This window comes from Cyprinus carpio, chromosome B2, assembly GCF_018340385.1.
Source record: "Cyprinus carpio isolate SPL01 chromosome B2, ASM1834038v1, whole genome shotgun sequence".
Taxonomy (NCBI): domain Eukaryota; kingdom Metazoa; phylum Chordata; class Actinopteri; order Cypriniformes; family Cyprinidae; genus Cyprinus; species Cyprinus carpio.
Window position 1 is genome coordinate 14,902,311 of NC_056598.1, and position 13,332 is coordinate 14,915,642.

Sequence of the window (13,332 nt, forward strand, 5' to 3'; positions counted from 1 at the left end):
GCTGTCATAACAGAGGAGCAACGTCTAGGACAGACTTCCAGTATCACCTCTGTTTCTAAAGTTTGTTAAATCTGCTGCTGAACAGGACTGAGCTTATGGACTTGTTGCTATGATAAGAACTCTGAGATAAGATTAAAAAAGTGAACAGTCCAGAATTAGGTCAAATGGTCAACTCTAGATAATGTAGAAATCAATGAATCTACGGGATTTTCTCTCAACAAGAGGGCCGGGGCCCACTAGATTGCCTCAGCAAACTTCCAAGGGGGCCCAGAGTAGACTTTAAAGTAGGGATGCACTGAAATGAAAATTCTTGGCCGAAGCCGAAACCGAAAAAAAATTAAACACCGTGTCGAAGGCCGAATACAGAGCACGGTTTTCCCCAATTTTTTCACAATTGCATTAATTAAATAGCCCGTGCTTTTTACTGTTTTGTTTTGCTTTTCAAAGAATAAATCAGTTACAATTTTAAAATATTTATTCAACACTGAACATTTTTAAACATTCTAGCAGACATTATACCAACAAAGCACAATTTAACTTAAAAATAATAAATTAGTGAAATAATATTTTTGGCCATCTTCTTGAGTCAGGCATGTATTTTTTTTTACTGTACAAATAAATGCAGCCTTGCTGAGCAGAAACATTAGAAAATATTACACATCCCAATTTTAACACTGTGTTAAGTTATTTTGGCAGAAACCTGTAGGAAGACCTTAGTGCTTCTTTTTGTTGGCAACAGCAGATTTATTAGTGATTCTCATTCGAATTTCGGAAGATGTTTGTCGCACGTTATCACATTGTCACATGCCTTGTAAAAATTCATAAAAATGTTACTGAGCAACGTTACTTGTGATGCAGTAGTAAACAGTCTCTGACTGTTTCTTGGACAGTTTTAAGCACTTTCACACTGCCGACATGTTTGCTTCATTATAAAGAGTGCACACCTCTGGTTGTTATTTGATCGCTTCACATTATTGTTCAATACAATTTATTCAGTCATTAATCATTATCCAGAAAATATCCAGTAAATCGTGAACAACTGGAAAAATCATGGAGCCTTCGAATATTGCTGTGAACAGAGTTGGAGTCGCAAAGGTTGAGAACAACTGATTTATAGGAACAATTATTGTGCTGATGCCAGTGACATTTGGATACACAGCTCATGCTAATTTACAAAAAAAAGAACAAATGGATAACTGATATAGAGCGATTTTACCAAAGTGATTTTGTCAAAGTGTAGAGCAATACGCCATTTTTATATATATATCTCTGATCAGTGTACTGAGGTCAGTAGATCAAAATGATCTAGAGTCCACTTTTACTTGTTGAGTTGTTGATGCAGTGACATGACTCATCAGGGCTATTATTCTTGTAGCGCACTAGTCGGGCATCGCCTGACTCGAGTATGAAGTTCATTTGTCGGTTAGCTCTCTGCACTCCAGACATTAATGTTATTATGCTGTGGGTGCAGTGCCCTGGAACATTTCTGACTCGTCCTATTACTCCACTCCCCAAGTGCACCCCATGAACCCTCGGGAGCCGAATATCACAGGGGCCTGGCCTGCTAAGCTATCTGCCCTCTCTCTCTGCCTTCCTCTGCACGTAAACAAAGTCTTGATCGAGCAATTTGCACTTCATCTGTGCACTGGCTAACTTTAGCCTTTCTGTTTGGGGATGGGAGGGGGCTTCCATTCCCATAATACAACTTGCTCACCCATACGGACATTTGACACAGCTGATCCCCCTCCCCTCCATATTGGTGCGTTCAGCCCCCTGCTCATCAGGACAGGACGGGCACAGAGAGAGAGAGAGAGGGGACTGGACCGGGAGGCAGACCCCAGAGCGGCTCATGTTTCGCAGGGCTGGGAACCCGTTGGCTATGGACTTGAGTTGAGATTTTGTCTTTTGTAGTTTCAAAAAGCAATCAGGAGGCTGGCGGCCTGGCCTCTTTGGTACAATGCTCCTGGATTCCAGCCTTCACAGTAGCAGGCACGATTCTAGGAGTTGCTCTGTGCGCCAAAACACATCCACCTTGAATCCCTGGACAAAGCCTGGAGTTGAGAGTTTGAAGTGAGTGGACCACTGGGAGAAAGCGTGTACGAGGAACATCGGCCAGAACGGAGTTGTCTGCGAGCTCTTAAACGGAAGCTGATCCTCTTTGACGGAAGTCCGTTAGGACTTACTGTAGGAATAGCTTGTCCATTTTCTTTTTTGGGGGGCTTTTTCTCGTTTCTTACTTTTTGAATCCTTTGACATTGCCAATATGATGATCAAGGAGGCCTCGTTAAGGGAGGATCCCGATTTGCGGGGTGAACTGGCCTTTTTGGCACGAGGCTGTGACTTTGTTCTTCCGTCACGGTTCAAGAAAAGGCTCAAGTCTTTCCAGCAAGCCCAGGTCAGTAGCCAACCTCTGTAGTTCAGCAAAGAATGCCGTGTCTAACTCTCTCATGCCAGACAAGACAAACTATTCACAGGCAGATACCAAAGTGTTTATAAATAGGACAGTGGAAAGGGGGTGAGGCAGGGCAGGAATACAGTGTCCAAGTGTTGCGTACAGGAGCTTCGAAGAGGGGAAAGTGGACGGGACGGGGTGGGCTCGAACCACAGCTGCTCTCTTCAATACGTCCATGCAGGCCTGTCCCACTTGCAGTGGAGTTCTCCACAATTCAGCCACACTTCAACAGCGCTCTTTCTGTTTGATTGACAGTAAGACTGTGCTGTTCAGAAATAAGTTGCCTTAGATGTGCACTGTGACCCTAGAGCTTTGCCCAGAGACTAGAATAAAAACAGTATGTCAAGACTATGTATAGAATGTGTTAGACATTTTCCACAGCTTGTTATTAGAAGTTTAACCTTGGTGCTGCAAGGTCCCATCTGAAAAGAATGAAGTAAATTTACATCAGCTGTCAGTGTCGGGCCTGTGAATTAGACTGTATGCATACAGCATTTTGGATCACCATGCAAATGTCCCAATCATTTATCCTGTCCACTAAGAGCTGAGCACAAATCATTCCACTTCATTAGATCATCCAGAAAAAAATCTAGGTGGAAACATATCACCTGAAATGAAGTATTTGGCTTGTTTTGGTGAGGGCAGTGAGGTTAGATGGAAAATATCTGTCTTGTTTTTGCTGTGGAGTTCTTGTCAACACATGAAAGTTGATGAGGTTGGCTATGGTTTTACTGATAATCCGTCTCACTTCATCACTGTGAATATGTTATCAGAATGAGAGCCAGCATCCTTGCACAGCAAGTACCAGGAGAAAATTTCACACAAAGTTCTCCAAAAGATAGCTAATGGTTAAGCAGCCATGTTTAGCGTCATGGAAAACTTTAAAGACAATATTTACTTTCATATGATACTGCATATTGCTACATACAGTATACTTAAAATAATCGGAAGAGCTTGGAGATGATGCTGAAGTAAACACATATGAGAAGATGTGAACTAAATATAAAAAAAATGTGCTGCTGCTTTGATATTTTCTCAACATTCTTAATAATGGTTGAAGTCGTTCCTGAAATTCTTGCTGGTTCTTGTACATCTTGTCATGCAAATATGATCATCTTAAAATGCTATGATGGGGATCTCTTTGTTTGCACGGTAAGAACACGTCCTGTGATATCTGGGTGGTCATTCATCATTTGTACGTACATCTTTATTAACAGCATTTCTCATATGCACTGTTTGCTTCAAGCACATCTTCAGCTGAACTTTGTTGTTAGCTCGTCTCTCGAGATCTCTTTCAGAATGTCACTCATTTCATCCTCTTCAGCTGAATATCTTTGAGGACAATAAATCTACAGCTTGGCCTAAAAACTTGTCAAACCCATAGAAGTCCTTTCTCTAATGGTCTCTTTTTATGTCTCAATAGATCCAGCCTGAGAAGAAACCTGGAACACCTCCTCCAGCTCTAGCACCTGCACCCCCCTCGCCAACCCCACGGCCGCCCAGCCCTCCGCCAGCCAAAGTAGTGGCCACTCCCCCACCCTCCTCCATAAACATTCCACGCTTCTACTTCCCCAAAGGCCTTCCAAACTGTGCAGCCAACTATGACGAAGCCATTGCCAAAATCGAGGCGGCCTTCACAGAGTTCGAGGAGGAGAAAGCTGACATTTATGAATTGGGGAAGATAGCAAAGGTGCATATGAATTGTGACTTGTTTTTCTAAAAATGAGATTCATAATCTCTGAACTGTTTTTAGCAGTCTTGGATTGACAGTTCTCAATATATAAACTGACACTTGCTTTACGAAGTCCTCATCCGCAGATGTGCTTGCCAAATCATATTGCCACAGCACCATGATGGATGCCATCTCATAACAACATCCTATTTTATCTTCTCACTGTTTGAATATTATATAAACAGTATCATATGATGAAGAAAAATCAACAGAATAACCCATCTTGACATCTACACTTTAAGAATCAGATATTTGGACTCTTAAAGAGCATATTATCATTTGGAATGATTTGTTTCTTTTTTAAGTAAAGCTGATTTTACAGAATTTAAGTTATATCGTGATGTAATAAAAATGTGTTATACACTGCTCAGATGCATTTTTGTGATGAAACATAACAGTGCATAGGGCTTCTTATGGCAGTGCCATTTTAAAATATTCATGCGTTTCTTTTCACAGGCTTGTGGGTGTCCCCTCTATTGGAAAGCACCAATGTTTATTTGTGCTGGTGGAGAGAGGACAGGTTTTGTTTCTGTTCACTCATTCATTGCAACATGGAGAAAGTAAGAGACAGCACACTTATCACTTTCCATTAAATAAAGCATTTTATAGGTGTGTATAGAATCTGATTGAGACTTTTTGCCCTAATTTTTGTTCACAGGTTATTACACAGCTGCTATGATGATGCATCCAAGTTTATTTACTTGCTAGCTAAACCAGGCTGCAGTTACCTGGAACAAGAAGATTTCATCCCTCTGTTACAGGTTAGAGCATTGTAACAGTGCATTGAACTGTGAAAAGTAAATATTTTAGTACTACCTATATTTCTGCATCACTGATTACTAAAAGTAGATATAAATTCATGATAATGAATAAGTGAAGTCTTCTTGCAACTTCTTGCACATTTTACCTTTAACAAACAACACGCATAACAATTAGCAATTTGCAAATTACAAATGTCTTAAACAAAGAAAGTCATGGATGGGAAAAAAAGCATTTTAACTGGCACTTGATAATACTTAAGCGGAATCAGATTTAGTCAGATGTTTCATGTAATTCCTGTAAACTGTAAATCTGTAAAAATAAAAATGAGTATATGTAATATATGTGTGTGTACTGTGTATGTTTATTATTTTATGTATATATAAATGTATTTTCATGTATATATTTATATCATTTATATTATATAAATATATTTAATTTACAAATGTAACATATTTTTAACTGTACAGGAGTCATCTCACTCTTTTTCTTATTAATTATTATTAGGACATCGTGGACACTCATCCAGGGCTGACGTTTTTAAAAGATGCTCCTGAATTCCATTCCCGGTACATCACAACAGTAAGTAACTTTATTAAGCACTCAATGACACAGGCAGGAGCTATTTCATGGAGATAAGATTACTGGAATGCTGGTTTTGTTGTCAGTGGAACACGCTGCAAAATTCTTTGATTGTTTTTAAACATCGTTCCACAACTATTTTAGTGTCAGCTACTGTCAACAGGAACATGACTTTGCTTTGTCCTGGGTTAATCATCAGCCCGGCACCTGGAATCTCTATTTGTAGCATTGCTTCAATATTTTTTGTTTGGAGTTGAAGCTTGTTAGCTTACTAAAGTGTTTATGGCAAATCAGATCCAGCTATCTGAGCTGAGCTGCTGGAGCGTCAGAACAGTAAGATGTGGAGCCCAGTGCGTCTGTCTGTCTGTCTCTCTGTCTTTGGGACAGCTGCAACACGTGCTACATAGGAGGTGGGAAGGGTAATGGCGTCAAAGTGGCCTTACATCACGGAAACACGGATGCCACCAACAAGCCACTGACCCTGGTCTTGCACAACCCCATATTTAGACACTTCCTTGCTCTGGTGCACTGGTTGACACACCCCGGTACCAATCTCTCCTAGGAGGACTGATCTACCAGGAAATGCATGTTAATCCACACTGATGTCACTCTTTCTGTTGGAGTCTGAAGCATGGGGCCTTTTGTCACCACAGGGCTAGATATAACTCAGTATGCCTCAGTACAACCAATCACTAGACGACTGTACCTACAGGCAGATGGGACTTATGGATGAAATGATGAGCCCTTAAAGGAACAGTTTAATACACAAATGGAATGTCATTTTAAACCTGTATGGCTTGAGATGTGAGATTTCAGAGCTGTGATGGAGGGAAAAAAAATTAAATAAGTACTGTCTTAAATGTAGTTATTTTTCTCCCACAAAGCTTTCATAAGGCTTCAGATAACTTGGAATATAGTACACATGTCATGTGGGTGGCCTTTATGGTGCTTTTTTGTCTTTTGGAACTTGACGGCTTCAATCCTATAATTCACTTTCTGACTAGCATCTAGAATGCAAAATTTGCTTAAGTTTAAGAAAGAGCTAATTTTTCTTGGCTACAGGTGGAGTACAGTCTGCCTGTTGTCTCTTTCAGTGTGATTTTTGTGTGGCAGTAGTAGCAACAAACTGTCATTGACGTCCTCTTTTTTCCATTTTATGTCGGGACAAGTGTTTAGGTGCGTAACTGCCACCTACTATATTGGCTCTGGGTTCTTGTGTACAGTATGTGGAATTAACATGATTTCAGTATTTATTTATTTTTATCATGGTTATTCTCAATGCTGGTATACTGTGACACCCCTGATTTGCACATTCGTTCTGCAAAATGTCTCTTATTCTTAAATGTGGCTTCATTAAAATCCAATTGATCAGATCTCATTCGCTGTTAGGGTTTGACTACATGCCATTATGTAGAGAGATTATTGCTTTTGGAACTTGTTTAATCAGTTAGGCTTCATGTATTTGGATGCCATGATTAGTTTGATGTAGAATGTGAAGAGAACTTGTAACAACTAAAAAGGCTTTTTTGGATCATGTCCAAAGTATTCAATTATTTTTATCTATTGTTCAAAGTTGGAGTGTTTTCAAACGGAATTAAATTACTTTGCATGTCAGTGTTTTGGAGATCAAACAAGCACTTTAGTCTAGGTCTAGCACTTTCTTTGTAAAAAAAATAAAGTAACATCCTCAATTACATGATGTCCCCTCTCTACCTCCAGGTGATTCAAAGAATATTTTACACAGTTAATCGCTCATGGACAGGCAAAATCAACATGACAGAGCTCAGGAGAAGCAACTTCCTCCAGGTGAACACCAAATGCTATCATTCAATTCAGTTTCCAAAACTTGAAGGAACTGTTTCATCAAAAGCCACTCACTTTGTTTCACCAGACTCTCGCCTTGCTGGAAGAAGAGGATGACATCAATCAAATCACAGATTATTTCTCTTATGAGCACTTCTATGTCATTTACTGTAAGTTCTGGGAGCTGGACACTGACCATGACCTCTTCATCGACCCCAAGGATCTGGCCAGGTACAATGACCATGGTAAGTACAAAGTGAACCTGTTTTTGCTCAGAATGAGTCTCATTTGTTAGCTTTTATCGCTTTTTAAAGTATAGTTCACCCAAAAAGTTCTGTAAGCTTTTACTTATTGCTGGGTAAACAATGCCTTACATGAACTCATGTTGCTGCAGTACTTTAGATGAGTCTCATTCACTGAGAAATGGCTTTTGATGTGTATCTGCTTTGTGTTCTTCTTTGGAAAGCCTCGTCAAGCAGAATCATTGAGAGGCTGTTCTCAGGAGCTGTCACAAGGTAGGAGCTGCTGAGGAGAACAATGGTGGTATCTGAAATTTTGGGTGGTATACATGTTACTCATGATACAAGTTTCTTTCTTCTAGGGGAAACTCAGTCCAGAGAGAAGGAAGAATGAGCTATGCTGAGTTTGTTTGGTTCCTCATTTCAGAGGAGGACAAAAAGAATCCCACAAGGTAATGAAACAGATGAATCATGTATGTTAGAGACAGTACAGTTACTGCATATTGAAATAAATCTGGAAATATAAATATTAGATTTAACTTAAACATAAAAATGAAAATTAGAAATATTACCTTGGCACTTAATAAAGTTGGAAAAACTAACTGATGAACACATAACTAAAATTAAACTGAAATGAAAATAGCACAGTTGAGAATATTTATTTAATGATTTATTGCTAAATTCAATTATATATTAAAAAACTATGCAGTGTGACTCTTCTGGAATAATTTTATCCAAAGTTGGCACAAATGGTATTTATGACAAAAAATCAAAACCAAGTTGCATCTTTATAAAGAAGGTTTGTGCTACTTTTTGGGCTGTCATAGTTTTAGTTATGTCTTTACTTGTTTGCTATACATCACATTATCACTCTCTCTGTTCAGTATAGAGTACTGGTTCCGCTGTATGGATATGGATGGAGATGGTGTTCTGTCCATGTTTGAACTGGAGTTTTTCTATGAGGAGCAGTGTGAACGCATGGAGGGGATGGGCATTGAACCACTGCCTTTCCAGGATCTCCTGTGCCAGATGCTGGACTTAGTTAAACCAGAATGCCCAGGTAAAGAACCCATTCTGATACACTGAATCATATCACCCATATGAACTTCAATCAAAACGGGAAGAACATGAAGTTACCTCTAAAGGTAAAATAACACAACCTCTAATCCCATGTTCTATTCTGATTCAATTCCCTTCTCTTTCTCCCTCAATTTCCTGTAGAGTTTCTGTTAAAAGCCCATAAATGACAATAAAAATCTCTACCATGAATTAACTAAAGGTAGCTTTAAATAAAAGTTTCTGCCAAGTGTGGAAAGGTCTATTTAAGATAAGACGGATAAATTACCTGGAATTCCCATGAATTTGCTTTGATTAAAAGTGCCTGTCCAGTGAATAAATATATGTGTAATGTAACCAAATGACATCTCTTGGCAGGTAAAATTACTCTTCGAGATCTGAAGCGCTGCAGGATGGCACATATATTCTATGACACATTCTTCAATCTGGAGAAGTACCTGGACCATGAGCAGAGAGATCCCTTTGCAGTGCAGAAGGTCAGAGTTTAATGGGTTACATCTGTGTCCCCTGTGCTGAATATTATCTCTGTTAGTACGTTAGTTAGTGCGTTCTGTAACTGTACATGCATGTGTATCAGGACTTGGATAGTGACGGTCCAGAGCCCTCCGACTGGGACAAGTATGCTGCCGAAGAGTATGAGATTCTTGTGGCAGAGGAGACGGCCAATGAACAGCTACGAGAGGGGTGAGTCAATGCACTCTGTAATGGAATGAATTCGCTATGGAGTTCATTACATTGCATAGAGATGAGATACCATCTATATATGGAGTATAAAGCGTAACTGTTGCACGCTTGCTTTTGCAGATCTTTTGACGACGATTACGAGTCCGATGAGCTCACGGTCTCCTCAGACATTGGAAATAAAATGGATAAGCTGGTCATATCTGATTTATCGGCATAAGTCGGCGTTTTTGTACGGATAACCACCATGCCATATTGTCCCTCACATGTCAAAAAGGGAAAACATTTTTCTACATTTCATTAAGGACATTTGTGTGTGTGTGCATGTGTGCAATAGAACTAATTCTAAAACCAAAAGGCTTCAGACACCCACAAAAAGGCTTTATGTGCAATATGTCTTAACATGTAAATGTAAACTCATTGTCAACATGTCAACACATCCACTCCCCTCAAACTAAACTACCGGCTGGTTCCATCCACCCTTCACAAAGACTTGGATGTAAAACAAAAGGACTTTTTAGTAACTTTAGAAAGAGTTTAGAATGTGCTTTAATGTGAGTGAAACTATATGAAATGCTGCCATATATTTTTAAAGGGCGGGGAGGGAAAGCTAGAGAGACTTTATACTTGTGTGGAACGTAATGCACCGAAACTACTTCTCTCGGACTAAATCAGACATTTAATCATGAGATCAGCACATGTCCTATGCTATGCTGTGTTGCACATTATGTTTAAGGGACATGGCAACGGTGCAAACGTGTTGCTCCCAGTGGTCACTGATGGTATTGCATGTTGTTGCTTAAAGAAAAGACAAAGTTGTGACTTTTATAGTGTTTGAACTTAAGACAGCAAACCTCCATTTACATATTTCCAGACGAACTGACCAGGACAATCTTAAGACTTGAAAGTGCTTTTTGGAAATGTCCTTTCTCAGCTATATAATGTGTTGAAATGGCCATGTAAACATGAAATATATATATAAATTCATCATGCTTTTCATCTTCGGTGTACAGAGACATTTGTCCTGTAGCATTTTGTGTATGTATTTAATTCACCTGTAATCAGGTAAAGAGAGCTGTAAAGCACTATTTATTTGGCTTGGGCATTGTTAACTCACTGTTTAAGATTATACAGAAGACCACAGTCCTTCTGACCCCTGGTTGACCACTCAATCAAAATTCAATGCTCATGTACTCTCTTCTACTGTTGACTCATGCAATGTACAATGAATTGGAGTTGCAAAAATAACCTTCTCAAACTGTTCTGCCATTGATCAGTCAGCTAATTCTACCCTAAACACCACAGAGCAACAGTGTTTACAGAGAAACCAACGTATGCTTGCTTATAGTTCTCTGCCATTAAACTGGGAATTGAAGAAAGGGTTTAATTATTCAAAATGACACAATTCAGCTTTAACGAGTGACTGTCTATTAGTGCTGGCCTGCCTGATCAGTGTTTTTAAATGTCTCTCTGTGTGCCTCCACTCAGTCACTCTCTTTGGTTTATGTAATTAGTGTAATATATTTATATATGTGAAGTGGTTTTGTTTGGCCAGCCATTTTCATGGTTTACCAGTAGCTTTTTCTTGTACTGTAGTCTAGCTCTTTTTTGACCTAGGACATTTATTTTATATAGCCACTGTAAATGTCTTTGTATTTTATTTTTCCCATGTGATTGACTCTGCCACTGAGTGGTAGGGGACATTTAAATTATGATATATCTCTAACTGCCAGTGTTATATAATGTGCATTAAGCTGAGTGAGCAGGGGCTTTATGAAGGAATTCAATATGAATTCATTGACAGGTGACAATCAACTGGACATGTTTCTGCGAATAATGACATGCAAGTAGCACTTCTTAGAAAAAAATCAAAAACCAGAGCAATACAACTGCTGTAGTGTGTTACACTTTTATCAAGACAATTAGATATTGAGATAAGAACACAAAGCTGAAACTAAACTTGACTAACGCTACAATCCTGGTTCATTTTGATCACTAGCACATTGACGCTATGCAAATCTGATCTTCTGGACAGCTATTGGCAGCTACAGAAGCTGTAAACAACAAAACTTGTTAGTGTGCGATTTTTTTTTTTCTCTCTCTTCTTCTTTTTACCTTTTCTTTGTGTTTTATATCTTTCCATGTGTTCTTTTTTTTCTTTTGGACTTGATATGTCTTGCTTGCAGATGGTGAAAGATGGGACTTAAGTGGCGTAATCTCTTAAGTGCTTTGATGAGATGGCTCTGGTGTTCGCATGAATTTTCCCTTTTTTTTTCTTTTGGAAAATTATGAAAATAAATAAAAATGTCAATTCATGCAATGTCTACAGGCTGTTCATTGGTAAATGATAAGTAACAATAATATTAATAGGGGTAGTGGGGAGGTACATGTGCAAAAAAAAAAAAAGTGTAGTTTTTATCATCTTATGAAGTCACAGAGATGGCACACCGGAAAGTTGCTCTGACACTTACTGCGCTGAACTATATAATAAAATATTATATTTCATGTTATATTAAATTATTAGATATAAGAATATTATAATTAGATTAAAAACTTTAAATATTAATAAATTAAATATTGCTCAGACTGTACTTTGATAGCTCTCTTCATCATCTACTTTATTACAGGATATTGTTATTTAAAGGAATAGCCCCTCAGGCTAGCCCAGATGTAGATGAATTTGTTTCTTCAACAGAACAGATTTGGAGAAATTTTGTATTACATCACTTGCTCACCAATGGATCCTCTGCAGTGAATGGGTGCCGTCAGAATGAGAGTCCAAACAGCTGATAAAAACATCACAATAATTTACAAGTAATCCACACGACCCCAGTCCATCAATTAAGATCTTGTGAAGTTTACAATAAACAAATCCATCAAGATGTTTCAACTTTAAACCAAAATACAAGCCCATATGCGTAATGCTTCCTCTGTTGTCCTCTCACATCAAAAACCCACCTTCATATTTTTCAGAACTGATTCAGACGACTTTTCACTGGAGCAAGCGTTATTATGGATAGAGGACTAATATTATAGATGAAAAACAATGGTTTAAAGTTAAAAATGTATTTTTTTCTTACAAACACAGCATTTCACTTCATAAGGCGTTAACTGATGAACTGGAGTTGCAAGAATTATTGTGATGTTTTTATCAGCTGTTTGGACTTTCATTATGACAGCACCCATTCACTGCAGAGAATCCACTGGCGATTTCTTCAAATCTGTTCCAATGAAAAAACAAACTCATCTACATCTTTGATGTCTTGAGGGTAGGTACACTTTCATTTTTGAAGAAACTGTGACTTTAAAGAATGAATATCCTACCTAGATCATAACCATAAGGCAACCTTTTTTCCAATTTGTTATCAACACAGTGGAACAGTCTATACATTTATTGCATGCGATTTATGTTTGTATTGACTGCTTTTTGTTTTAGTGGTGTTTTCCTGGAGCCCGTCAGTAAGTGGGATCCTACGTCCATATGTATAAAAATAAAAAATAAAAACACTAAATTGATGCTCTTACATCTTTAAAATTTCTGATAAGTTTTGATGAAATTGTCCCATGAGTCAGTTCAATTATGAAATTCCATCAAATGGAAATGGACTAATTCCCTTGCAGGATTTAAATGTTGCCCTTAAACAAAGATTGATAATAAAAAAAAAATCTAATAATCCTCTTTGGCTGTGGACATAAAAAGAGTAATGTGTATCTAATGTGTTTTATTGAACATATGCCTTCCGGCAAATTCCTGTAATCTTATGTAGTGGAGTTAAGCAGAATAATTTCTGAATTCTGGGCAGGAACTCAAGCAGTGAACTCCTGTAAATCTAGGCCATCTTGAAACGGTCCTCTGTTTTTCACTGTGTGCAATTCATTTGTTTCCGCTATTTTGGTCTCCAGAGAGAAGTCTCACTGAAGAATGTCTTCACATTCATTCCATCTGCAAAACACTCTTCCAGGTGTCTATATAGGAAACACTTCAAGTTCGTCCTGTGCTGTCAATG

General features: G+C 38.4%; 1 protein-coding gene across 5 annotated transcripts in view; it reads left to right on the plus strand.

Annotated features, from left to right (window-relative positions):
- LOC109082535 (protein phosphatase 2, regulatory subunit B'', alpha) overlaps window positions 1-11,640 on the plus strand; it is an 83,663-nt gene extending 72,023 nt beyond the window's left edge. For 4 of the 5 annotated variants that reach the window (XM_042718262.1, XM_042718261.1, XM_042718264.1 and 1 more), the window contains 12 exons: window positions 3,876-4,142; window positions 4,641-4,744; window positions 4,843-4,945; window positions 5,451-5,525; window positions 7,245-7,331; window positions 7,417-7,573; window positions 7,795-7,843; window positions 7,930-8,019; window positions 8,452-8,627; window positions 9,002-9,120; window positions 9,222-9,328; window positions 9,449-11,640. In XM_042718262.1, the coding sequence (XP_042574196.1) occupies window positions 3,876-4,142; window positions 4,641-4,744; window positions 4,843-4,945; window positions 5,451-5,525; window positions 7,245-7,331; window positions 7,417-7,573; window positions 7,795-7,843; window positions 7,930-8,019; window positions 8,452-8,627; window positions 9,002-9,120; window positions 9,222-9,328; window positions 9,449-9,545 (1,431 nt within the window). In that variant the 3' untranslated portion in view covers window positions 9,546-11,640. Of the gene's footprint in view, window positions 1-1,015; window positions 2,396-3,875; window positions 4,143-4,640; window positions 4,745-4,842; window positions 4,946-5,450; window positions 5,526-7,244; window positions 7,332-7,416; window positions 7,574-7,794; window positions 7,844-7,929; window positions 8,020-8,451; window positions 8,628-9,001; window positions 9,121-9,221; window positions 9,329-9,448 lie in introns of those variants that run through there. The other variant, XM_042718266.1, reaches the window with a different exon arrangement.
- Window positions 11,641-13,332: the final 1,692 nt, after the last annotated feature.